The 23499-nt window shown below is 50.8% G+C and overlaps 1 protein-coding gene across 3 annotated transcripts in view; it reads right to left on the bottom strand.

Annotated features, from left to right (window-relative positions):
* Positions 1 to 843: 843 nt before the first annotated feature.
* HNF4A (hepatocyte nuclear factor 4 alpha) overlaps positions 844 to 23499 on the bottom strand; it is a 37295-nt gene continuing 14639 nt past the window's right edge. Inside the window, exons 1-10 of one of the 3 annotated variants that reach the window (XM_063349888.1) lie at positions 20022 to 20241; positions 16159 to 16336; positions 14192 to 14286; positions 11760 to 11866; positions 9118 to 9277; positions 5693 to 5776; positions 5038 to 5193; positions 4513 to 4749; positions 3716 to 3838; positions 844 to 3059 (exon numbers count right to left, since the gene is read on the bottom strand). In XM_063349888.1, coding sequence (XP_063205958.1) covers positions 2917 to 3059; positions 3716 to 3838; positions 4513 to 4749; positions 5038 to 5193; positions 5693 to 5776; positions 9118 to 9277; positions 11760 to 11866; positions 14192 to 14286; positions 16159 to 16336; positions 20022 to 20142 — 1404 coding nt within the window. In that variant the 5' untranslated portion in view covers positions 20143 to 20241 and the 3' untranslated portion in view covers positions 844 to 2916. Of the gene's footprint in view, positions 3060 to 3715; positions 3839 to 4512; positions 4750 to 5037; positions 5194 to 5692; positions 5777 to 9117; positions 9278 to 11759; positions 11867 to 14191; positions 14287 to 16158; positions 16337 to 20021; positions 20242 to 23499 lie in introns of those variants that run through there. The other 2 variants (XM_063349889.1, XM_063349890.1) reach the window with 2 other exon arrangements.

Here is a 23499-nt window from a genome sequence, read left to right as displayed (position 1 = left end):
GAAAGCCACTGGATGTGCAAGTGGGATGGAAGATCAGGCTGTTCTTGAGCCCTCCTCGTACCTGGGATGAGACTGCCCACCTCATTTCACCTTGAGGGCAGGAGATGGGGGAACATGAGGGGCATCTGCTGCAGATCAAAGCTGAAAATGCTGAATGTTGTTCCTCCCCAGATACCTAATCTTTACAGCCATCTAGACCTCTCCCCCCTCTTTCTGTTATCTTCCTGGGCATGCTACAGCTGAGAGCAGGGTCCCGTGATCAGAAAAGCAGGTCATTAAGAGCCTTCTCTAATTGTCAGTGTATTTCTTCAGCTTTACAAGCAGTGACAAATTGACTTTCACTTTATCATCTTATTGTGCCCCGTAGGCTCAGTCTGCCTTTGGCTGCACCTGCTGCCAGCAGCAGGTTGGCTGTGTGCGAACCAAAGCAGAATCATCACCCCAAAGTGCTCAGAAATTACCTCTGAAATACAGGAGATACTTAAAAATGAACATGTTCGAAATGCTAATAACATATTTTGGCTTCCTTTGCTTGGCTTTCGGAGTGTGGTCTTCAGTCTCTCTGGAATCATGAAAGCAAATATTTATTCTTCATGTTTGTTTTTCTTTTAATGAAATTTGGGATGGTCATTTAATCTTATGATTCCTGCACACGTGGCTTCAGAACAGACATCAGCTAACATGAGGCTTGCCAGGAAATAGTGACAGCTGGCAACAGCATCAAACACTTGTTTGGGCTTTTTCCTCAATACATATATGCTTTGTGCTCAGACCAACAAGGAGGTGAGCCCCTTGATTTAAAATAAATCCTCCCAGAGGAAAGAAATCCATCTGTCTGGGAAATGTTAGAAAATATTTCTGCCTTTATTTCTTTTTTTTTTTTTTTATGAATACAAACTCTAGTGAAGAAATATTCCTCTGTTTCCATTGGAAGGCAGTAACCAGCAAAAATTAATGTACAGTATCGAGGAATGCTTGGTGCAAATGGACCAAAAAGGATTCCCCACAGAGTATCTCTACATACAGGAAAAAAGGTTGCTGCAGTTGGAAAAGACAGTCTGGTTATTACGGGGTTTTTTTGCATTTAATCTCCCAATTATAAACAATCAATGTGATTTACAAAATAATTTACAGAAAATGATTGGATTCATCATTGCAATAAATTACTCGGTACGATGCCACCAGTGTTGAGAGACGATACAATACTTCTGACACCGTCAGCGCGAGGCGAGTGGTTTCGTTTTTGCATTGGAAATCAAGGGACAGACCTACAGCTCCTCTGGCTGGGCTGTCTCAGATTCGTCCCCACCAGGGACCTCTTGGCAGCTGTGGTTCCACCAGCTTCATCTTCCCAAGAGGCCAGCACCCCAGACAGTCTGTGGTTACTTGGAGCAGCTACTGCCTTGCGCTGCCAGAAATGACTCAGGCCTGAAGTCGTGCAGGGCTCTGCGAGCTCCAGCCCTGCCAGCAGCTGGAGAGGCGAGCGCTGGGCACGGGAGGGCTCCTTTCCTGGTTACAGCTGTAAACCAAAGGTCACATCTGCAGGGTTTTGGCACAGAGAAACAGGGACTGTGGCAGGGAGGGAGCAGGGCAGGCAGGTGCAGAGCCAAGGCTGGGGCAGACCCAAGGGGCTTGGGCAAGACAGGGTCTTTTCTTGACCTCTATCGTTCTTTGCAGGACTCAAAGCATTGTGTTTTTGAGGTTGCTGCCTTCAAACCCTCTGAGGTCTGAAGGCGCCATAACGAATTCGTATCTTGTTATGAAGACCTGTAAATCTTTTATCAGCCGCTCACTCTAAGATGAGGGAGTGGCACTGGACTGGACAAATATGGCATATCTTAAATTAAAGCTGGGTCACGATGCTCCCAGCACGTGGGTAGCCCAAGGTCTTAGTCCAATCTCTGAGGCTCGGGCTCTTCTCACCCTCACAGGTCTCTCCCCTTCATATGTCCTTCCCCCCTGTTTCCTTCCTAATAGGCATCCAGTGGTCATCTTCTGACTGCTGAGAAGCAGTAGTGGGGCCAGTGATATTTTGGGCAGTGCTGCCCACTGCCAGCCCATATGGGGGTGACCCCATCCCATTAGCTGAAATCTCCTGAATCCCATGGTCCCCCAACTTCCCAGTCCAGGTAGTGAGGACGCAGTAAGTGGTGTAAGGAAGGATTTGGCAGTGGTTGCCCCTCTGGGCCTTGTGGTGAGAGGGCGGTCATGGCACGGAAATAACAAAACCCCTCAAAAGGCAGAAGGATCCAAATAGTGGAGAATCCCGGTGGAGCAGACTTTGCCCCAGTGTCAGCTGAACAGATTTGTTAGACCTGGCTGCGGGGGTTAGTCTGCTGGAGGGTGACACCATGCAAAGACCTGGGACTAGCCAAGGCTGAGGAGTGGTTCTGCCAGTGCCGCCTAGGCAAAACCCTTGTGCTTCACCTGCTGCAGTGCTCCTGGGGGAGCTTCCATCTCCATCAAGTTTGGCTGGACTGTGGACTGTCTGGGGGGCTGGCATGGCTGCGGAGGGAAGCCCTCCATTCAAAAAGCACAGAGAATTGCTTGTTCTCAGGGTGTGGTGTGTGCTGAACCAACGCTGAGAGGTAGCAATGGGGGAACAGCCAGCTGCACTGTCCCCAGCCGGTCACTGCAACCTCTCCATGGAGAGAGGCAGAAATCTGGCCCTTCTTACAAGGACTGAGGGTTTCAGTAAGGCTTCAACCTTAGTTCTGGTACTGGGGGCTGCCCGTGGCACATGCTGTCCGTAGCTGCAGGAAGACAGCTTTTGGTGGTGGTGGACTAGTCCAATAAGCAAGTCCGTGTGTTAGTGCCCAGTGACCTCTGGATGGCTTCTCTTTTCACAGTGGCAGAGTCAATTTGGGCGTTTCTCCCACACGGTCTTCTAAACGAGGCCAGCTGGTCTACAGATTGCTAGATGACCTCCTGTTTCGTGATGGCGGGTTGCGGGATGGAGGTGGGCTGTTTTGCCACGGTTGCAATGGCTCCGGGCAGCAGCTTATATTGCTCTGGTCCTGAGCCTGCAGGTGGAGATGGCTGTGGAGTTTCTGGAGTAGCTACAGAGAGAGAAATAAAATTAGAAGAGTTGATAGCACTGGGAACTGCCCTCAGTCATGTCAGGTTCAGGTGTAAGCAAAGCAAAGGCTCTGTAGCAAAACCATAGCTCCTAATGTTTGCTGCAAGGCAGCCCCGGACACAGAGACATGGTTAGGTGACTTGGAAGAGCCACAATAATGAACACTGAATGAGGGGAACTACTGGCATTTTGACCTGTACTGGCCACTTTTTTGGTCAGCTGATGTTGTTTCAGCCCAGATTCCCAAGTGGTGGCCCCATGTGGCGGACCAGATTCTCCTGTGTTTTTGCAGAGAGCAAAGTGAGGTGTGTCTGAACCATTCAAGGGAAGGGGAACCTTTCCACTGATTTCAGTAGGCACTGGATGGGATCATTCGTCCCTACATTTAAGGGCCTGATAAAAGTTACAGTCTGATATGGAACATCTTGTTGAATCAGTTAGTCTAGCTTAATCTAATCTAACCCACGTCTCTGTTTGTCTTTCCCTCCTTTCTGCATAGGAATTTCTCACACACTCATTACCAGAGACTCTTGTCTTGCATGGAAATTTGCTTGCAAGGTAGAAACTACCTCCACAGGCACGCTGGAAAGCTCTCAGCTTCTCCTGGGAGCTCACCGTCCGTCTGGCAATACTCACACATCTGCCCATTGTGCATCTGAGGAGGCATTGTGTTGGCCACAATGACGTTTGTTCCCAGGTTCTCCTGGATCAGATGAGGGTGCAGGGGGTGGTGAGCATGCGGCGTTTCACTTGATGAACCTAAAAACGTGCATATGACATTAGTTGCCACGATGAGAGAAGGAGACAGTTCAGATGGGCAGACCCCCGGCACCACAATGTCCAAGGCTTTGTGCATGATTAGTTTGTGCGTATGTGATCGGAGCACACCCTCCCCATCTTCCCCCATGGATGCCTTGCGCTCACTAACCCCTGCCTGCAGCCTGCTTTTCCTCTTATACAGGATTATATTCCTCTCCTCCTGAGTCACACCTCCATGTAAAGAATATCACAGTGGTAACTTTTCATTTTGTTTTGTCTGATTGGATGCTCCCAGTAGAAAATCTGGGACATTCTTTCAACCTCACCTTTCAGACCCTTTTGTTTTGATGCCTCCCTTCTGACATAGAGGAGGATTAGTGAAATGGCTGGCTGGTAGGAGTTTGGGGGTTGCACAGCAAGGCTTGTCTACGTGCAGAGGGGACGCCTCTCCGTAAACAGATGCACAGCTAATGCATGTCTACAGGTGAGAAATGAAGGACCCTTTGTTACTACTGCCAATGATGGGGGGAGATGACTTTGTGTGAGTCAAGGGCTGGCCCGCATACAGACTGTCTCTACCTTTTTCAAGTAGGAAACAGTGGCTATGAAGGTTCTTGAGAGAAGAGTGATCAGGGAGCACTGAGAGGCTTCTTCTAGGACCCTCAAGTACTCACCTCCTAACAGCATCTCCTGCAGCAGGTTGTCAATCTTGGCCATGCCGAAGAGCTTGACAAACTGTATCTGCTCTATCATCTGCCAGGTGATGCTCTGCAGCACAGGCAGCAGCAGCAGCAGCTCCCCGAAGCGGCCCCGTGAGTCATATTGCCGGTCATTGATGTAGTCCTCCAGGCTGACTTGCACCTGGTACCGCATCCGCTTGATTTTGGAGGGGTCACTCAGTCCTTTGGCATCTGAAACAACCCACAGAGCAAAATATCCAGGCTGCGTCCCTAGGAACTACCCTTCAGTAATAGCATGAAGTCTGGGTGCAGGCTGAGGTGAGCTGTCTCTCATTCTGTATCATCTGCTGTAATGGATGTGGTTTTTTTCTCTTCTTAGGCTGACTTCTCCCCTTCCTCTAAGAATAGTTTGGCCCAGAGAGGAGACCAGGCAGCATTCCCACAACTCAGGGCCATTATTAGTCAGCATAACCCAGACTAGTCCCCTCTGATGGCAACCATCACCAAGCTGGAGCGTACCTGGGTCAAAGAAGATGATGGCTTTCAAGCAGGCATATTCATTGTCATCTATCTGCAGCTCCTGGAAGGGAAGGACCAGCTCGTCGAGGATGCGGATGGCCACACGGTTCACCTCCACCAGTTCAGGGCAGTTCCGTGGGATGATGTGGTCGTTTCCTTTGGACAAACAACACAGAAACCATCACCATGTCATTAAACAAGACTTACCAAGGGTGGCAAGGAGTTCAAAACCCAGGTAGCCAACGCTGAGATAATTTTGAGAGTGGAGGACTTAAGAAGTTCCTCCTCCTTCTCTGGCTCAGCCTGGTAGAAATGCCGATCTGTGTTGCCAGAGCAGCCTCTCCTTACTCAGGAGTCACTCAAGCAAGGAAACGCTGCAAGGAGCGAGAGCCTTTTTCTCAATCACACCACAGCCTGCTTACACAGCCCTGGGAGGGCAATGTGAATGTTCATAGTCCCCCAGCTTTGCCATGATGTAGATGATAGCCAGGCCTAGCTGCACCCAAAGGTTGTGCTAAGATTGCTAAAATACAGAAAAGATCAAGCCACCCCCCTGCAAAAAGGATGGCCACAAACACTGAACCACCCTCTCCTTCACCCCGGCAGGGAAGCTTTGCAGAAGCAGATGGGCCAGGAGCAGAAGCGCACTCTTTACCTAGCAGCAAGACATCCTTGAACACCATGGACCTCTTGGCAGCTCCCAGTAACAGATGTTCCCCTGCGTGTGCTCGCAGCAGTGCTACCTGCAAGGGCAGGGAAAAGCTATTTGGGTGATGCACGGACAGAGACAAGGCTGTGATTCCACATAAGCAAGAGGGAAAGCCCAACATTCCTGTACTGCACTCAAGGATGGGGAGTGAGAGACCCTCTCATGTCACAGTCAGGCAAAGTGGTCAAAAAATGATTTATTACTGTGCATAAACAGCTATAAATCTGGCAGAACCAGTAGATAATAGACAGCACCTGAGACATCCCATCTTCACGGCACATGTCACGAACACAACCATGCTAGACTGTCCCAGCACCTCACACCAGCAGTGGGATGTGTTCACTGTGGGCCATTTGCAGACAGAACAACTCCTACCAAGTGCAGAACCAGGGACCATGCTCCAGCCTGGGAAGAGGTGAGAAGTACGATCTGCTGCTGTGGGCAGTTACTGTCCCTCTGGGCCGTGCCCACCTCCCATTGAAATCGCGCTCATGGGGACCCACGTCCACCCGGCTGGTGGGGTCACCCTCTGGCCATTCGTTCCCTGCGCAGAAATGGGCATTTGGGCCGGGGAAGACAAAGGGATGTTTTTCTGCCCTGATGTTAATGATTGAAGTGTTTCTTTTTACACCCTCCAGTGGCTCCTGAGAATGTTCTGTATCTTTTGCCCTCCTTCGGTTAAAAATTTCAGAGATTTAGGCAGAAACAGAAGTTAACAATTGGACAGCCTGACACAGAGGCTTCTTAATGTCCAGCCAGGAGCCTCTGCTGGAGAAAACTATCATTAAACATTAATGGAGAGATTCTGAAAAGTGTGTCCTGATGGGAATGGTCCCCTTTGCTAGTGTGTTATCCCTCAGCATCTGACAAAGCCAAACGAAGTCCTACACTACCAGAAATACCCAGAGAATGTGTGACCTGTAGAAGAGAACTCTGGTTAGAAAAGGTCCTGATGTCTGAGAGGGATTTTTTTTGCAGAGGGAAAAAGAGAGTTATGCAAAATAAACAGAGTGGAGGTCCTTGCAAAAAGACTACACACACATGATGCTGGGGAACCTTTATCTATATGCCAAAATCTAGCCTCTCTCTATCGCTATCCAAACATGGGTGGGTGTGTTACCTGAGCTGCTTGTAATTACCAGAGCTGCACAAAACTGAGCTTTGCAGGACATCTATCTGATGAAACTTAGAGAAGGATAGAAAAACTGTGAGTCCCAAGGGGAGCAAACCCCTCATGCAGAAATTTCCTGCCTAGTGCAAATTCAAGAAAGCTCAGTTTGGAACCACCATTTTTGTTTCCATAAAATTTGCTTGTTTGAGCAGGGTTAAAGTAAATTACTTCAACAAGGTAAAACCATCTCATTTGATATTTGTTCTTGCAGTGATCAACCCGAGAAACATCATTCCATTGTGAACTAGGATAAATGTAAAAGTTGTAACACAACAGAGTAGAACTTTAACTTTGAAATGAAACGGCTTTGCCCCACCAAACCCAGTACTTTGACATTTTGGTGGAGAGGGATAATGAGGGGTTCGGTAGGTATGACCTTTCCTATAAAAATGTTGGCAGAGATGATTCATTCTCAGGCAACGTTTTAATGGCAATATAACCGTGTTTTCCAACATTAAATGTTCCCACTGGGCATGTCTTGACTGGCTCTCGCGCCCCTTGGGCAGCTGGCTTGCACAGAGTTTTGTTCATTCCTGCTCGCTGGTATTTCTGTCCTTCCTCCCGCACTCCCCTGAGTGTCTGCTGCCTCTGTTCTCACACCATCCTTCAAAAGCATGGATGGCCTTAATTGATTAGTTTTAATGCAGCACAGTCTTTCCTCTCAAGCCCTTTGGGACTGACTGGGAACTGGCCATGACGGGGGATGGCTGGTCATAACAGAAGACCTATTTCAGTTGAGACGAGGCTGTGGAGCATGCCAGGAGCTGCCTCTCCCCTGTGGGAAGGCAGGGTTCAGACAATGTCACCTTTAGGTTTTGTTTTCTTCTTTGAGAAATTTTGCAGCCCCACAATTGTAAAATGAGCTCATGTGGAAATTGCTGTAATTTGCAGAGTTATTAACCAGGTTTAGTGCCTCTGTTCCAAATGGCACAAGGATGCAATGGGTTATGCAGAGCTGCCCCGAGCCTCCGCTAGACTGCAGCCTGTTTGCTGTGTGAAAGTCATTTGCCGTTGGAGTGCTTTTTGGGTTTCATAATTTTTGAGTTGTGTTTTGCCTTAGGTGTTTAACAGATTTCTTACCATTTTAAACAATTTAGCGCTTGCACACAATAGAAAAGAGGGAATGTGCTCCTGTGTTAACACCACTGAATTCCCCAGGGCTCTGTGCTGCTGGGTGATCACTGAAGAGCTCAGATTTAGGATTTAGGGGGTTTTGATCAACTGGATACTCTCACTTTCTGGATATCCTTTTTCTTCATGATATAAAAATTACCTCTAGGTCAATAGGGCTGGAGACTGATCCTAGCTGAAGAGAACACATGCTGGTTTTGTGACTGTACACGAGGCAGATTGGAAATACATTCCTACCTGTGACAGGACCTGGGCTGGCCACTGCCAGAAGTGCTGTTCCCTGCCAGAAGTGTTGTCCCTTCTCTCTGGAGCCCCCCATCATGCACATGTGCTGTTCAAGGCTGGGCACATGTCATGTGCTGCAACATCTGCTGCAGACCTCTGAAATTTAGACTTACACAGGAGATACCTCCTTATATCTCTCAGGCTGCCTGAGATCCTGCAGTATAGTTTTAGGGAGGACATCAAGCCCGCTGTGCTTATCTTGGTTATGGAACCAGCAAATGTAATTTTCGTAATTTGTGTTAAATGCTAATATATTTCTGTTTTTTAACTCTGAATAGAGATTTTCTTATTGCCTTGGGAGCAAACTAGTGTTTAGTTTCACTAATTCCACACCAGGAGAATGGATACAGACATGTGTCTGGGCAAGAGGCAGAAAGAAAGGTAGACAAGCAGATTTGGTTTTAAGTCTTGAGCTGACCTTAGGCTAGAAATCTGTCCTACTAAGTCTGATTACCCTAAGTATTTGTATAGCACTTTGGGTTTTCAAAGTGCTGCACAAATGATAATTAATAAATAATTGACTGATAGACCCATGCAAAATGCGCACCTGATTATGTACCTAATTTGAGCTCAGTGTTATCATGACTGTGCTCATCGACTGATTAGCTGCCCATGCAAATGGCCTGCGCTGGCATTGTATGGATGCCGTTCCCAATCAGCCGCAGCAGTCAGGATAACAGAGCGAACAATGCACATTTTCTTTGAAGGTCTCAGCTGCCTGGCTCTCCTTCGGCTCCCTGCTGCCTTTGACGGGGCAGAGTGTGGTGGGGTGGAGGGGGGGGACTTGCCTGGTCATCCAGGGGCAGCTCGCAGAAGGCAGGGATGTACTTGGCCCACTCCACCAGCACCAGCAGCTGCTGCTTCATAGATTCGCACACGTCGGAGATGTTGGCAATCTTCTTCCCTCGGATGTCTCCGTTGATCACAGGAACCGGGGATGATATCTGGAAGGAGAGAAGAGGTCCTTCAGCTTTCAGTGCCACAGAGGAAACATAGACAAGAAAATCCCCAGCCCATGGGTGGCAGACTCCAGCATCAATGATTACTTTTTCTGTTGCACATCCAGCCCCCCAAATATGTGGCACAACTTATTTAAATTGAGCTCAACTTGGGGATCTGTGAACATGAAATGCTTCAGAGCTGAGGCTGTGGATCATCTTGGTAAATTGTCATGCTTTGAATAGACTGGAAAGCACAGAATAAATGTTTCTAAAGCCAAATTCTTCCTCCCACTGAACAAATGTGCTCAGTCAAGACCCAGGAGGGAACAGAGGGGCCCGTGTAGTAGCCAGCCTCATCAGTAGCAAGGACACGTCCACCCAGTGCTGCTGCACAAGCTACTTGGTCCCACCAAAGGGCAGAGAACTGCTCCACCTTGCTCCAGAGCCAGTGCTTGGCCAGACCTGCCTCGTCTGCTTTAGACAGGAGACACACAGACTCTACTTCTTCTCTCTGAGTCAGCGTGAGCACGAGAGGTCTCTGCTGAAGGTAGCTTCCCAGGTCTGACATTGCTTTCTGTGAGCACCAGGTCATTAATATTTGACATTACCCACTTTGAAATGCTAAAGACAGGCTTTAAAGACAACGATCTCCCACCTCCCCCCAGCTTTTAGGCTGTTTTTGGCAAAACTGCGCATGTACAAACATGCCCACAGCACAGGTCAAATTTTGTGATTGCAAGGGCAAACGGGGCTACTTCATTTGCAAAGAACAAGCCTGACAGCTCTGCAAGTACAGTCACACAGAGCTGGAAAGAACATCTCTCCCAAACCACGCACCCAACCTCCTGCCCGGTTCTCATGCATAGCTGCTCACCCAGCTCACCTAAAAATTTGCCCTTAGTCACTACTTTATCCTCATGCTTCTGTGAGCAATTAACTCAACCCCATCACTGCCCTCTGCCTGCCCTCTCTGCTCTTGTACGACATCAGCTCTTCCTGTCCTGTTCCTGCCAGCATTTTCAGCTTGGACCCTGCCAGCCTCCCCAAGGAAATGGAGTTCAAATGCCACCTGCAATTTTTTTTTTCAGGTTGCGTTACCTGGAAGTTTTCCAGCTCTCGAGCTATTATTGAATAAATAAGATTGTAAAAATCTCACCATGTATTACCCTAATCAGAGAGCCCGGAAGGCTTAGCAAATAAATAAAGACCTCTGAGTGAGTGACCCGAGATCTTGGAGAAAGCAGCTCCTCAGCAGTATCTCGTTCTAATTAGCTAGGCACATAAAAGTTACCAATTACTGTGCTGGAGCCTGCCTTGTTTAATGAGTCTCTCTGTGCTCTGTGGGGGAGCAGGAGCTCCCCTGGATTTGTCGATGGTTGTAGTTTTTATCAGCAGACCCTGCTCCAGACTTACATGTGATGCCACTGCAGGATTCAGACTCCTGGAAATGTCCTTAGATCTGGTGACTTGAGACCCCATTATCTCACACTTCTGGGAGCAGCACCAATATTATTTTTATAGGGTATATAAATATGTTACAGCCTGCGTAAGACCAGGTGAGACATGGGATGAGATTGGATGTTTCTTGCGTGCAGGATTGGCCCGTAGCCCTTCTGGCATATCCCCTCCTGGGAAAAGTGGACCTTACAGCCCGAGCCCTAGCATGGAGCCCAGAGCACGGCACATCCTGTCCTGGAACATCTGCCTGGACAGTCTTCAGGGTAATGTGACCCCTGAAGCAAGGAAGAACGTGGACTGTCAATTTGAATCCCTCTTCATTTTCCCCAGGAAAAGGAGCACTGCTCTCCCCAGCTGCCATGAAGGGTGGCAGCTCTTGCCTCCAGCACAGCCCCGTCCTCATCGCTTATTCTTGCAGACAAACCCACCCTGCAGCCACTGCTTTCCCATCCCCTCCTGTGTCCTCCCAGACAGTGCTGCTCTGATGTACACCATTTGCAACATCCAGATTCTTAAGTCAGAGTCATCCTTTCAAGTGAACACTCTGGGAAATAAGTCTTGGCAGTATGCTCGTGGAAATGGGGAATTTCTAGCTAACACTGGAAAGAATATCTGCATAAAACTGATTCCTCATGAAACTCTGCAGGAAGCCAGAATCCAAAGTTCCTAACAAGGAAGGGAGGCTGCTTGTGCGAGGCCAGCCCCTCGGCTGGCGTAGGTGGCCACAGCTCCTTGGATTTCAATGATTCTACCCTATTTTCTTCCAGCAGGCTCTCCAGCTTTCACATGTCCCATCAAAGCAGAACAGATTATTGCATATTATTATAACTGAGTTCTGGACCAAGGAGCACTAAAGGGGTGGGTTCAGGTAACAAATGCCTTTGAAAAGAACAGTGTTGAGTTGGCAGATAAGTTACTTAGAAAAGAGGTGGTAATTTGAAGACTCAGCTGGTAAATACTCAACTGGCTCTACTGGCCAGATAGTGCCTGATGCTTTTGTGTTTGCCAAAGAAGAACGAAGAGATACCTGTTGTGCCAGGACTTCTGCCTGCAGTAAGACGTTGATGGAGGGCAAGCTGCTGTCTTCGTAACTTGATCTCCGGGTGCTGATTCGGTCCCGTTCATTTTGTACAGCTGCAAGAGAGTATTCTGTCTGAGCGGCAGGTCGTTCATGGCAACGCACACCAAAAACTAGCACAGACTTTTGGCGTTCCCCTTCCTTAGCTGCAGTTTCCCAGCTTCCCTGCCTGGCAGGGCAGAGGTGCAGCTGTGTCTGGTTTGTGATGAGATGCCTGCGAGAGCTGACTACATCTGGTGGTTCTGTTTTCACATTCACTTTATTAGGCTTTCCTGGGAAGGGGTCATTTCAGAGCCCAGGCACCTGGTTCAAAGCCTGTAGAGTTCAATGGGAAAGTTTCCTTTCCAAGGATCTGGCTCTGAGGTTTTTGATTTCAAGATATGGGGCCTGAAACGGTGGCCACGCTCACACATGCAGCCCAAAGCTTATGTGTGAAATGGAGGAGTCAGGTATCTGCATGGCTTCTTTGTCTGTCCACATGACTTCTGTGAGCTCCAGGAAGCTCTTGCACTGTGTATGTGCCGTTGGAAAACTTCCATCTAAGCTACAATAAGGAAGGAAGTGCAGAATAGCTCCTCCTTATCTATCTGGAGCAACAGAGCTCTCTCATACCGTATTGTAAAGAGACTCCCAGGACAGGTTTGACACCATCCCAGGACAGGTTTGACCCCATCGTGCCTCCCTGCTTGGTCTAGTCTTGAGGATGTGGGCTTTGAGTCTCGAGGTGGCAGCAGCCGGAGCAGGAGGAGTGGTGCTGAGGGGGAGGATTTGCCTCTCTATCTGCCACAAGGGCTGGCCGTAACTCACCGCAGCCACGCCAGTCAAAGCCATCTGCTCAAACAAGGTATTGATCGATGGCAGGGGAAACAGAACAGTTCCTGCCTTAGGCTGGTGGCTCTCTGGATTAATACGTTCTCAATGTATAAATCTGCCCGATAAAAAGCAATAATGAGGCTGGGCCAGAAGAAAAGCCCTGCAGTCAGCGGCTGTAAATAGGAGCTCTCAAGGTTATGCTGCTTGTTATCAGTAGCAGGCCCCCGAGTTCAGTCACGCCATGATGTTTTCCAAATGTTTGCTCAGTATTAGCTGGTCATGCACCTAATGTAACTTCTATTGAATATTAACAGACAGCAGCAAAGCTCTGGGCATGGGATGAGCGGGCGCTGCGGGGAGAGGAGGATTCCTATGTTCTTCAGGAAAAGCCAAGCCAAGTTCCTTGCAATACCTCATCCCCTTTAACAGGGAAGAAATATTCCTGCTCAGAGGTGTTCCCACAGGCCAGTGTTCCTGGGGAAGCCACCCAGGTACTGCTGGTACTTCCCTGGTGTCTTCAAGGAACCCTTTTCTCCTAAGTTTCTCCTCAAGGGGGTGTGAACTGCGGGGAGCACAGGTTTAATTTCTCTACGTGGAACAACAGGACCAAATGCTTCACAGTTGTCCCTTTGCAGACATCAATGGGGTGAGCTCTGCAGGGTGCCAGGCAGCTCCTCTGCGCTTCTCCTGGCAGTTTGTCTCTCCACCAACAGGGCCACCAGCAGGACCACCAGTGGGGCCGCTAGCAGAACCACCAGCAGGGTCACCAGCAGGGTCACCAGTGGGGTCACCAGCAGGGTGACCAGCAACCTCGGGTTTCCTTGCCACTGTGAATATTCCTGAGAACCAAGCAGGGATAAACAAGGGGTGAATCCTGTCCTGTTGTGTCTGAGTCATGGGGACCTGGAATGGCTGCAGAGGCAGAGAGGCAGGGAAGTTGGTGGGGTGAGCCTGGGCTATGCAGGGGGGTGGATATCTTTACTCATTTCTTATGGAGTTAAATAGCCAAAATGCTCCACCTTGCTCTGGGGCCTTTCTGCTGTGACTGATGTATCAGATAAAACTAAGGTCTCTGCAGAGAAGCAGCAAGAACCTATATGCACATTAGGAAAAAGAGGGGCAAAGTGACAGTCGGACCTTTGCTGGACTTGCCCATCTACCTGTGGATTTCATAGTGACTCTGGCGCACTCTCGCGAACTTGTCTTTGCTGGCATTTTGAGAGGTGCCCTGAAATTGAATTGGGAGCCCACAGGTCCCCCTCCCATGCCTTGCCCTCAGCTGTTGGGATGATGGCCGCTTGCAAAGACTTCGCATGGGTGGGAGCGGGGCAGGTTGGGCACATTCAGGGCTCACAACTGGAGGCCAAAACTCCCCTTAAATCCCCCTGTGATGTCTGGATCTGTGCACAGGGGAGCATTGTGGAGGGAAGACAGGGCTGAGCTGGCTGGGCAAGTATGTACACAGCAGGGACCGGCCTTGGGCTGCAAGGGCTTAGGGCTTCCTCAAACATATGCCGCCAGCGTGACTGCTGCTGGGGGGAGTGCAGGGAAGCCACACCATCACCCACCTTCCTTCTTCATTCCTGCTCGGAAGCACTTCTTAAGCCTGCAGTATCGGCACTGGTTTCTTTTGTCTTTGTCTACCACACACTGCCTGTTAAACCTGGTAAGAGAGAGAGGTGTGAGGAGCAGGAAGTCAGAGCCTGAAGGCAGGACAAGATACTCCAGCTCCAAGATATGCTCAGAGCAGGTTCCCAGAGGCTCACCCTGAGAGAAGAGCCCTGGTCTGTGCAATTTCCATGCTTGCTTTAACCTGAGGTTTCTTCTTTGCACCGAACATCTCAGCCCTCTGCTCTCCCTCTGGATGTTCAATAAGGATGGGCTAGAGCTGACAGTCACACGCAGGAGCTCAGGCTGCTGGTCTTACCCGCTAAGCACTGGGCACAGGATGCTCATGATGGACTAAACAAGCCCCAGTGAAGTTAAAGGTGTGAGCCAGGAGGGTCAGAGCCAACTTGGTAGCTTCTATTGTAAGTTAGATCCCAGTTAGAACAGTGGAAGAATGCATTTATTCTGAATTTTTTAAAAAAAAGCATAAAAGGTTGTTCTTGAGATAGTCAGGTTAAGAAGTGCGTTTACGTCCCTGCGTCTTTCCAGGGCTGTGTCTGGCATCCAGGCAGTTCTGACCCCTGGACAGCATCGCTGGTGTGTCTACAGCTCTGCAGCCACCTGCGCTTCAGAGGGGACTTGGGAAGCAACCAGTTCCTTCCCTCCACACTTGTATCACCAAATCCAACACACATGGCGGGGCAAACATTGGTCTCCCATGTGTGTGGCTCTTGTATGTAGCACAAGCCTGGTGGCCATTTGCAACATGCATTTCACTTGCAAATTTTCTCTAATTTACTGCAGATTAATCAAGCTTGCAAAGTAAAGACAAAGGAGTACAGCGCTGGGAAAGGGCTCTCAGCCATGCTGAGTGCTGTAGCTTTTGAAAAGGCTTGTTTCTACCATCCTTTTTAAAGCCCCAAGCTAAGATTTGCCCACATGGATGCCTGAAAGCAGCTTTTTAAGCATTTCTGTAGCACTTACATAAAAGCTGTCATCTCCAAAGAACTGGGCACCTTGGCTTTTCCCGCTGGAGCTGTAGGGAGGGGGGTCCCTGGGCAGCCAGCTTCAATAACGCTGGGGTGCAAGTGATAATGTGCTTCATGTGCACTCACAAATCAAGAGCTTTCCGTCCCTCAGATTTTAGAGTCGTGTTGCTGTTCATGCTCTCTAAGTGGCTGTCAGGCCATCAGGAGTAACTCACTCAAAAAGCCCAAGTGTTTTAGACAGTTTGAGCTGAGGATTCCTCGATTTCCCCTGCGACTCTCTATGTCTCAGTTGCTCAGAGCAGGGAGCAGGCAGGTCACAGCCACTGGTGGCACAGGAGAGCCATGAGCTACCACCAATGACACAAGGTGCAGTGCACGAGTTGCAGGAGCAACATGTGTGTCTCATCCACAGAGACGTGCATGCCGTGCTCCCCAGCTTGTGTCTTTAGATGTTCTTTTACCATGTAACAGGCAGTGACAGCATTTTAGGTAGATGGCAGACACACTTCCATCTCATGGTGGAGAAGGGAAGGGAGGCCATTGAAGTGCCCCCAGGGAGAGAGCGGGGTTTGTGCTGCACTCAGAGCACAGAGCAGCGAGGTGCTCAGCCCCTCTAATAAGGTTTCCCCCCGGCACCACTTTGCTCGCTGGTTGCATCCATGGTTGGCCACATCCATTTGCAAAGAACGCGAGATTGGCCCATAAAGAACAGGGTAAGACCTCCCAGGGTCTTTCCCCACTGATCATTGGAGGGCAGCCCCAGAGTGAGGGATGTCTCTGGCCCGTCCCAGCTGGGGGTGAGGTCAGGGAAGGCGATGGAGGATGCAGGGAGGATGAAGAGGATGAAGGACTGTGCTGCTGTGCTCTGAGGGCTTTGCCATTCAGCTCCTAGGGACTGTTTTATCTCAGCCATGCGACTCTGTCCCCTCTGTCCTTACCTGCAGGAGTACATGTGGTTCTTCCGGACGCTCCTCCTGAAGAAGCCTTTGCAGCCATCGCAGCTGGAAGCCCCGTAGTGCTTCCCTGTGGCGCGGTCCCCGCAGATGGCACACAGCGCGCTCACCCCGATGCTGTTGGAAGTGTTGAGGTTGGCTGCTTCTGATGGAGACGTGTCTGCTTTGGGAAGGGCACAGGAAGAAGAAGACAGTGAGACAAACAGCCAACATTTCCTAACTCAGTTTCCAGTGAGAGACTTGATTTTTGGAGGAACCAGGCAGCTGCAGGCAGGCTGTGGAGCAGGGGCCGGTCAGAGAGGTGTCAGAGATGAGTGCTCTGAGTGTCTTAAGTTACTGCATTTTGAGTGTGCAAAAGCTCCCCGTGTGCCAGGGTGAGACAGCTCGTCCCAAAGGCCTGACTCCAGTGATGCCTTCAGACAAAATGGAAACCCATTTGCAAGAGTCACAGAGCAGGGCCAAAATTCCTTGGAGGTGTGCAGACGGTTTGGGCTGCAGTAGTGTGGCCAGAGAAAAAACTGGTGCAGAGTTAAAGCTGAGGTATTACAGCTCAGGGTGAGCAGCTGTGTTATTAGGGACGTGTTTGTGTTATAACCCCAAAAGAGCCCGAGACAGCCCTGAACAGACGCTATTAGAGAAATGAAGTGACCAGCTCCCTTTGCTGAAGAGCCTCTCTACCAGGCACGGAGCTCCAGCCTGCATGGCCATTCTTCAGGAGAACAAGACTTTAAGCGCACAAGAAACTCAAACAACTTCACCTGTAAAACTCACGTGGGCAAACACTACAAGGAAGGACTGATGAAGCTAACCCAGAAAGAAAGGGTGAGGCTATGTATGGAGGCTGTATGCTGGGTGTCTTCCAGAGTCTAGTAGCACCACAGCTGAGATTGGTGGGTCTTACAGTCCTTACAGGCCAAGGAGGGCTGGCAATTGCAGGGCTCTTTTGGGAGGGTGGGGAATTGCAGCAGCCTCTGTAGCAAAGCACATCTGAAAGGCTCGAAGCCATGCAAGCCCTACACTAAAACCCCTCCAGCAAGCCAAACAAACCTCAAGGCTGAAGGGATCAGCCCTTAATTCAGTTGATCTAATTGTCTCCTCCCATGCACATTTTCCTGTATCAGCACGGGCACATTCCCCTGCCTCAGTGGAAAGCCCGGCTGCAAATGATACCTGGGATCTACAAAGCCATAGAAACCTGCTGGGATTTTAATACTTGAGTCTATCGGTCCCTGGTCTCTGGGTTTGGCAGGGATGCAGTTAACTCTCAGCCCAGGAGGGCCACAGCTGCTCCCACTCAGCACCCAGCAGAAAGAGGGCTGGGTGCTATAAAAGGGCTGGTCCCACGAGGAGCAGTTGGAGTGTGGGTGCTGGGGGAAGCTAAGGCAATGCAGCCTGGGGCAGGGATACAACTTTAGCATTTATTTTGCAGAGAAAGGGATATTGCAGCAGATGCTGCACAGCCTCCTCATGCCACCCCTCGCCGTGAGTAACCTGGAGTGGATCCTGAGAACCCCAGCAGTGAGCCGGCACAGGGGATCCTGAGCCAGCCCCTTCTCTGCCTCTGGCAGCAGCTTTCATTTCCTTGCCTGCTTTCTGTCTTTCTCATTCCTTGTGTCCCTCCTGTGTTTCTTTCCCAAGTCAGTTTGCTGCCTCTCCGTGTTCTTGCCTGGCACACCCTGTTGTGCAGCCACACTTCTCTGTGTGCAAAGCTCCTCTCTCCACTCCCAAAGCCCTGGGCTCCTCCAAGGCCTGCTCTGGCTCTCTCTCATCCCTCTGAACTCCAAAAACATCCTTCCTCTGAATGCATCCCAGGGGCTCAGCTCAACGGAGGTCATTCCAGAAGGAAAGTTAGATTTCCAGTTTCAGCTAAACATAGGACTTAGAGAGCAAGAGCTGATCTGCCTATAATCTTGTTACTTGTGTATCTGTGACGGCTGAGATAAATCCCTTTTTAGCAGTCTGTCATGCTGTAATCAGATGAACATAGAACAGGAAAAACTGGCACCATTATCAAAGAAATTACAACATCTTAGTCTAATAGCCAACTGACAGTGAGATTGCCTAGTGGATCATTTTCCAATTAAGTTTATTTTGTAGTCCAGAAATGTGGGCTTCTGGCTGCTGCAGTGAAGTGGGTTTAGCGGGATTGATTTGGAGTTAAGGTAAATAGAGGAAAGAAGGAATCCTACTTAAAATTTGTGCTCTCGTGGTAGAGACTTGTATTAGGAGGATAGGAACTCCTTCAGAGGTTCCAGTCTGAGCACAGGATGCGTTTGGTTTGTGACAGCGTCAAACTTGGTCACTGCTGAGCAGCCACCTCTGGGCTGGAGCTGTGCGGGGCAGGGGTCGAGCTCTCCTGTGGTCCTTGGCCAGAAAAGGAGGCAGAGGTTTTGCAGGCAGTTGCCAGCGTGCCAAAGCAGCCCTGGAGATGAGACCTGCCCCGGTCTGGAGCTGGGCAGAGGAGGAGGAAAGGTGCTGGTGCCGCCTGACCCAGCTGACTCATCCACCCAGAGAGCATATTTCATATTGCGCCTGATCTTGTCATATAGAATTATCATATCCCTCTGCCCCATGGAGCCCTCAGTCCCGGGGGGGGGCGAGTCGCAACCCCCTGCACAGGAGCTTGTGCATGTTGGGTGGGAGAGGAGCACAGAGAGGGAGCAAGACCTGGGCTTTCCTGGAGGGTCTAGATGGGCATCGGCGGAGACAGAGGGGGCTGCTCTCAGCCCCGACACCCCCAGGTGGGTAAGGCCAGCCTGGGGAGCGGAGAAGGGGCTGAGACCCAGCGTGGCAGGGGGTTATTGCACAGCAGAGCTGCTTCGGCACCACGCTGTCACGTCCGTGAGAGAGCAGAGCTGTAGACCGGGGAAGACCCCAAGACAGGCTGTAAGGGGAGAGCCCACACTGCCAGCACAGCCCCCTCAGGACAGGGGTGCTCTGGCAGCCTCGGTGACGCAGCAGGCAGGAGGAAAGGGCTTGAGGGGTCACTTCTGCAGCGTGCTTCGTTTAGTCATTAACCTCGTATTTAGAGAGACTTTAGGGGGGACTTGGAGAGGAATCTCCTGTTATCTCTGAGCATTTGATCACCGGGGCTCCTTGGTCCCCAGATGGGTGGGCCAGCATTGCAAATCCTGGTGGGTTGTGTGATCCCATCCTGCCGAGGGCACGGGAACACTTGTCTGTCCCCACCAGGTCCCCTCTTCCCAGGGGCTGAGCCTCCTGGTCCTGCAGCGCTGCCAGGGAAGGGGATGCCACCCTACACCCCAGCGCTGATGGGGAAGGACCGTATTGCAGGGGCAACGCCTGAGTCACTTTTCCTAGTGATTTCCACCCTTTTCAGGCACAAATGGTTTTCTGCTCTGGGAAAAACTAGCTCCAGCTGCTGCTGGGGTGGGACGGGCTCTCTGCTCTGGAGCCATGGGCTCGGTCGTCTGTCCGGGGAGCTGTCAGTAGTGTTTCGCTCAGAAACTTTTGTCTAGTCTTTTCTCTTGGCTGGGGTCTGAGGGAGGTGAAACCCCCCCGTGCTCAGCCCCAGCCCCGGTCCCTGGGCTGAATGTCTGGTGGGGACCTCTCATTGCACCCATCTCCTGGCATCTGCCCATCTCCAAGGTGTCTGAGCTGCAGGGCACCATCCCGCTTACGCTGAGCACAGCATTGCTCCGCCACCTCTGTTTCTCCCCGGGGAAAGCAGAAACCCCCCAGTGGGCTGCTGGGAGCCCCATGGCTGACACCCCCGTCATGCCTCAGCCCTCCCCGGGAGCATTTCAGTGGCCGCCCCAGGGAATTCTCCTCCTGCAGCCCTCGGCTCATCCCACCGCAATGGAGGGGAGAAGACGGAGGGGACTTACCGCTGCCCATAGCCAGCACCTGCATGTTCTCAAACTCCAGAGTGGTATACGCCGGGTCTAGCGCTGCGCTGTAATCTGCCATCTCCATGTCTATTAGGGCTTTGGAAAGGCGCATTATCATCAGCAAACACGGGCCAGATTGTACCGATTCCCTTGTCCAAGTCTATTGGCCCTTCTGCCTCCCTCTGCCTTCACTGCGTCCCCTATCTGTTGTCTTTTATTTCAAATATTTCTCTGAAAGGATTTGCTGAGCCTCAAGGCCTATACTCCCCAGAGGGGTGGAGGCAGGAGGCAGGGGGTTAATCTTTAATCGTCTCACCCACTGCCGAACGCTGCTAAGCTGGTTTTTTTTTGGGGTTGTTTTTTTTTTTTTTTTTGGTGGAGCAGCAGTGATTCCTGTTGACTGTTTATGATTGAATCTCGAGGCACTTTGCCGATCCCGGCTCCCAGGCATAGGCAGCACCGCGGGAGCAAGCACTTGCCACCCAAGGAACACCTTCCCGGGCTATTGACCTTGATGCCGGGCTGCCGGTGTTGGTCTTAATTGTACCTGGGGTGGAAAAGTTGGAAGAAGCCCCACCAGGAGAACAAGGTTGCTCTTCACTTCTGTCATTGCCTTCTGCTCTCCACCGTTGGTTGCCTTCTCCCCCTGATTTTCTCTTCCCTCACTCCCTCTATCCCTCCCACACCTTTTGCTTTTTCTCCCTCCCTGTCAGAGAAGGTCATTGCCTGGCTGGCAATTTACACGTTGCTATGCAAAGTAACGACATACAACTCCTTTTACTTCCCTATAAACTGAGTTTTACAGGGGCTGGATGCTCTATAAACAGGTCCCACTCTGCAGCCGTGCCCAAATGGCAAGTGGGGCCAGGGGGTGGCACAGGTGTCCTGGGCATCGCTAGGACTGCTCCTGTTCCACCAGCAGAGCCACCCTGTGCCGGACATCCCCTGGCCTTGGGTTTTGACTGACATGTCTTAAAATTTTCATTAGGCAGTTTACAACACAGCAGAGCTTTACTCTGCAGCGAGATTTTTCCTTCTGCAGGTGCCAGCTCTGCCTCCTTACCCAGACCTGGGGTCTGACCCGCTGGTCCTGGGCAGGGGGGACTTGGAGCAAGCAGCAGAGCTGCCTGTCCTCTCCTTGCTAACCTGGGTTCTCTCCTCCCCAGCTGACCCTGGGAACATCACTCCTCTGCTTTAGACAGGGCTGAGATGGTTCAGTGTAATTGCAAGATCAACAAGTGGGAATTTAATCAATCACTGAATGGCATCGGCTGGATGGCGCAAGACATTCAGCAATTAATGGTTTGGTATCAGCTCGTTCTGCATTGAAAACATCCCCGTGATTTCGCAACCAGCAGCGGCTGACTGAGTCCACACACTGCTGATTTAGGCTCCCAACTGGCTTGTATTTGTGCTTCCCAGGCACCCCAATGCAGCCCCGGCCCCGCTGGTGCCCCAAGCCGCCCTGGCCACGGTGGCATCACTGTCATGATGTGACACCAAGGTCTCTGGCTCCACAACAGCATGTGCCTTTGGGCAGTGATGCTAGCGACGATTTGCTATTTACAATTTAGGACCCCAAGGGATTGTTCAAGCAGCCATTGCCCCCAGAAACTATGACCTACGCAGTACTTCCAAATAGGTCTTCTACCCTAAGGCTACAGGTCTGCAGGAGCGAAGCTGAGCCCAGGGGACAGCCCCTGCATTCGCACTGGGGACTGGTGACAAACAATCCTTTGTTGCGAGGAAAACAGTCATCCGGTCTGCGTTCCCAAGAGAGAGGCCAGAGCTTTCCGCGCTCATGTGCCAGTAGCTCTGCCCTTCACCAGGAGCAGTCCTGAGCCAAAATTTGTTTTTGCGGTGCGCACACTGGGATGGGGATGCTAAGGTAGAGCATAGCCCCCGCCGTGGCCTCGTCCCAGGGACCTCCATCCCAATCCTGGCCGGGCCACGGTGATCCCTTTGATTAGATAAGTGCTACAGACACTAGGTCAAATATGTGCAGGATTTGCCGCAGCGTCTAGTAAAATATTGTAAAAGCATGGCCTGTTTTGCTCTGCTCAGCAAAACAAACCTTTTGCTTAAATCGCCTGCTGAGCAAAAAAGGATGAAAAGGCCATTTGCTCCCCGGGCAGGAGGGATTAAGAGGGCCAGGAATAGAAATCAGAGAGGCAGCGCGTGCAGGAGAGCGGCAGATAAGGAGCGGGGAAGTTTGGAGAGCATTAGGTGGCTCACGAGGCCGGGACTGTCAATGGGACGTGGCGCTTTCCGCCCCGGGGTCGTGTTGACTGTCGTTTTCTCACTACCGGTGTCTTCTGTCGGTCGCTGGTGCCCCTTTCCAAATTCCTTGTCTTGGTGTGGAGGTCGAGGACAAAACCAGCCAAGGACACCCCCTGCTTCCTTTGTCCTGGAGATGGGCTCATGATGGAAATGTGTTGGTTGCTCCCTGGGCACGGTCTGCTGCAGGAGACAGTTGTCTCCCCAGGGATGTTCTGCCTGGGGAGTCCTCATCTCCCCGTGCCATCCCTGCGTGGTGGGCTTTGGGACAGCTTGCCCATGTAGTCATGGCCTGTACTAGCTAACAGGACCCCTGCCGCTGTTTTAGGTTGGAGATGTTCAAGTCAGCAGCTGGTTGTGGGGGTGATTCAAACACTGCTGTCCTACAGAAGATGTTTTGTCATTTTTATTCCAGAGACAACTCGTAGCTGACAAACCCCCACTGGAAGGCGAAGGTTGTTCCCAGACCAGGTGCTCAGGGGAAGCTGAGCTTTCAGGCTCACTCCTCGCTCCTCCTGTCACCCTTTTCTGTGCCCTCCACCCACCATTTCCTATGCCAGGAGATGGCTGCAAAGATGACCATGACACGGCATGAAGTGTTCTGCATCAAGCTTGTTCCAGCACTCTGCCACCCTCAAAATAAAGAAGTTCCTCCTCATGTTTAGATGGAACTTCCTATGCTCGAGTTTGTGCCCGTTACCTCTTGGATGTAACAGGCATCCAAAATGAGGATCAGGAATAGAGTATTAATAGAGCATTTATGGTAGGGATGCCATCAGCTACCATGCTTGCTAGCTCTTCGTGTCAAATGGGTTGAACAGGGGTTTGTAGGATCAAAGGATAACTGTGGTTGGAAGGAACCTCAGGATCTCTACTCCAGCCTCCTGCTCAAAGCAGGGCCAGCTGTGAGAGCCACATGGGTTGCTTGGGGCTTTGTCCAGTTGGGTCTTGAACACCTCCAAGGATGGAGACCATACAACCTCTTTAGGCAACCGATGCTTGACTGTCCTCGTGGTGAATAAGTTTCTCCTTAGACACTGTCTGAACCTCCCTCATTTCTGTTTTTATGCCTGTTGATCTCCTCCCACCGTGCACCCTGTGAGGGGCCTGGCCGCATCTTCTCGATGCCCTCCATGTGGGTTACTCTCCTGTGGTTCCTGCTGGCCCATTTCTCCAGCCTGCTGTGGGACAGCAGCCC

Source organism: Chroicocephalus ridibundus, chromosome 12, assembly GCF_963924245.1.
Source record: "Chroicocephalus ridibundus chromosome 12, bChrRid1.1, whole genome shotgun sequence".
Classification (NCBI taxonomy): domain Eukaryota; kingdom Metazoa; phylum Chordata; class Aves; order Charadriiformes; family Laridae; genus Chroicocephalus; species Chroicocephalus ridibundus.
Note: the sequence above shows the minus strand (reverse complement) of the source record. Positions and strands in the feature narration are given on the sequence as shown.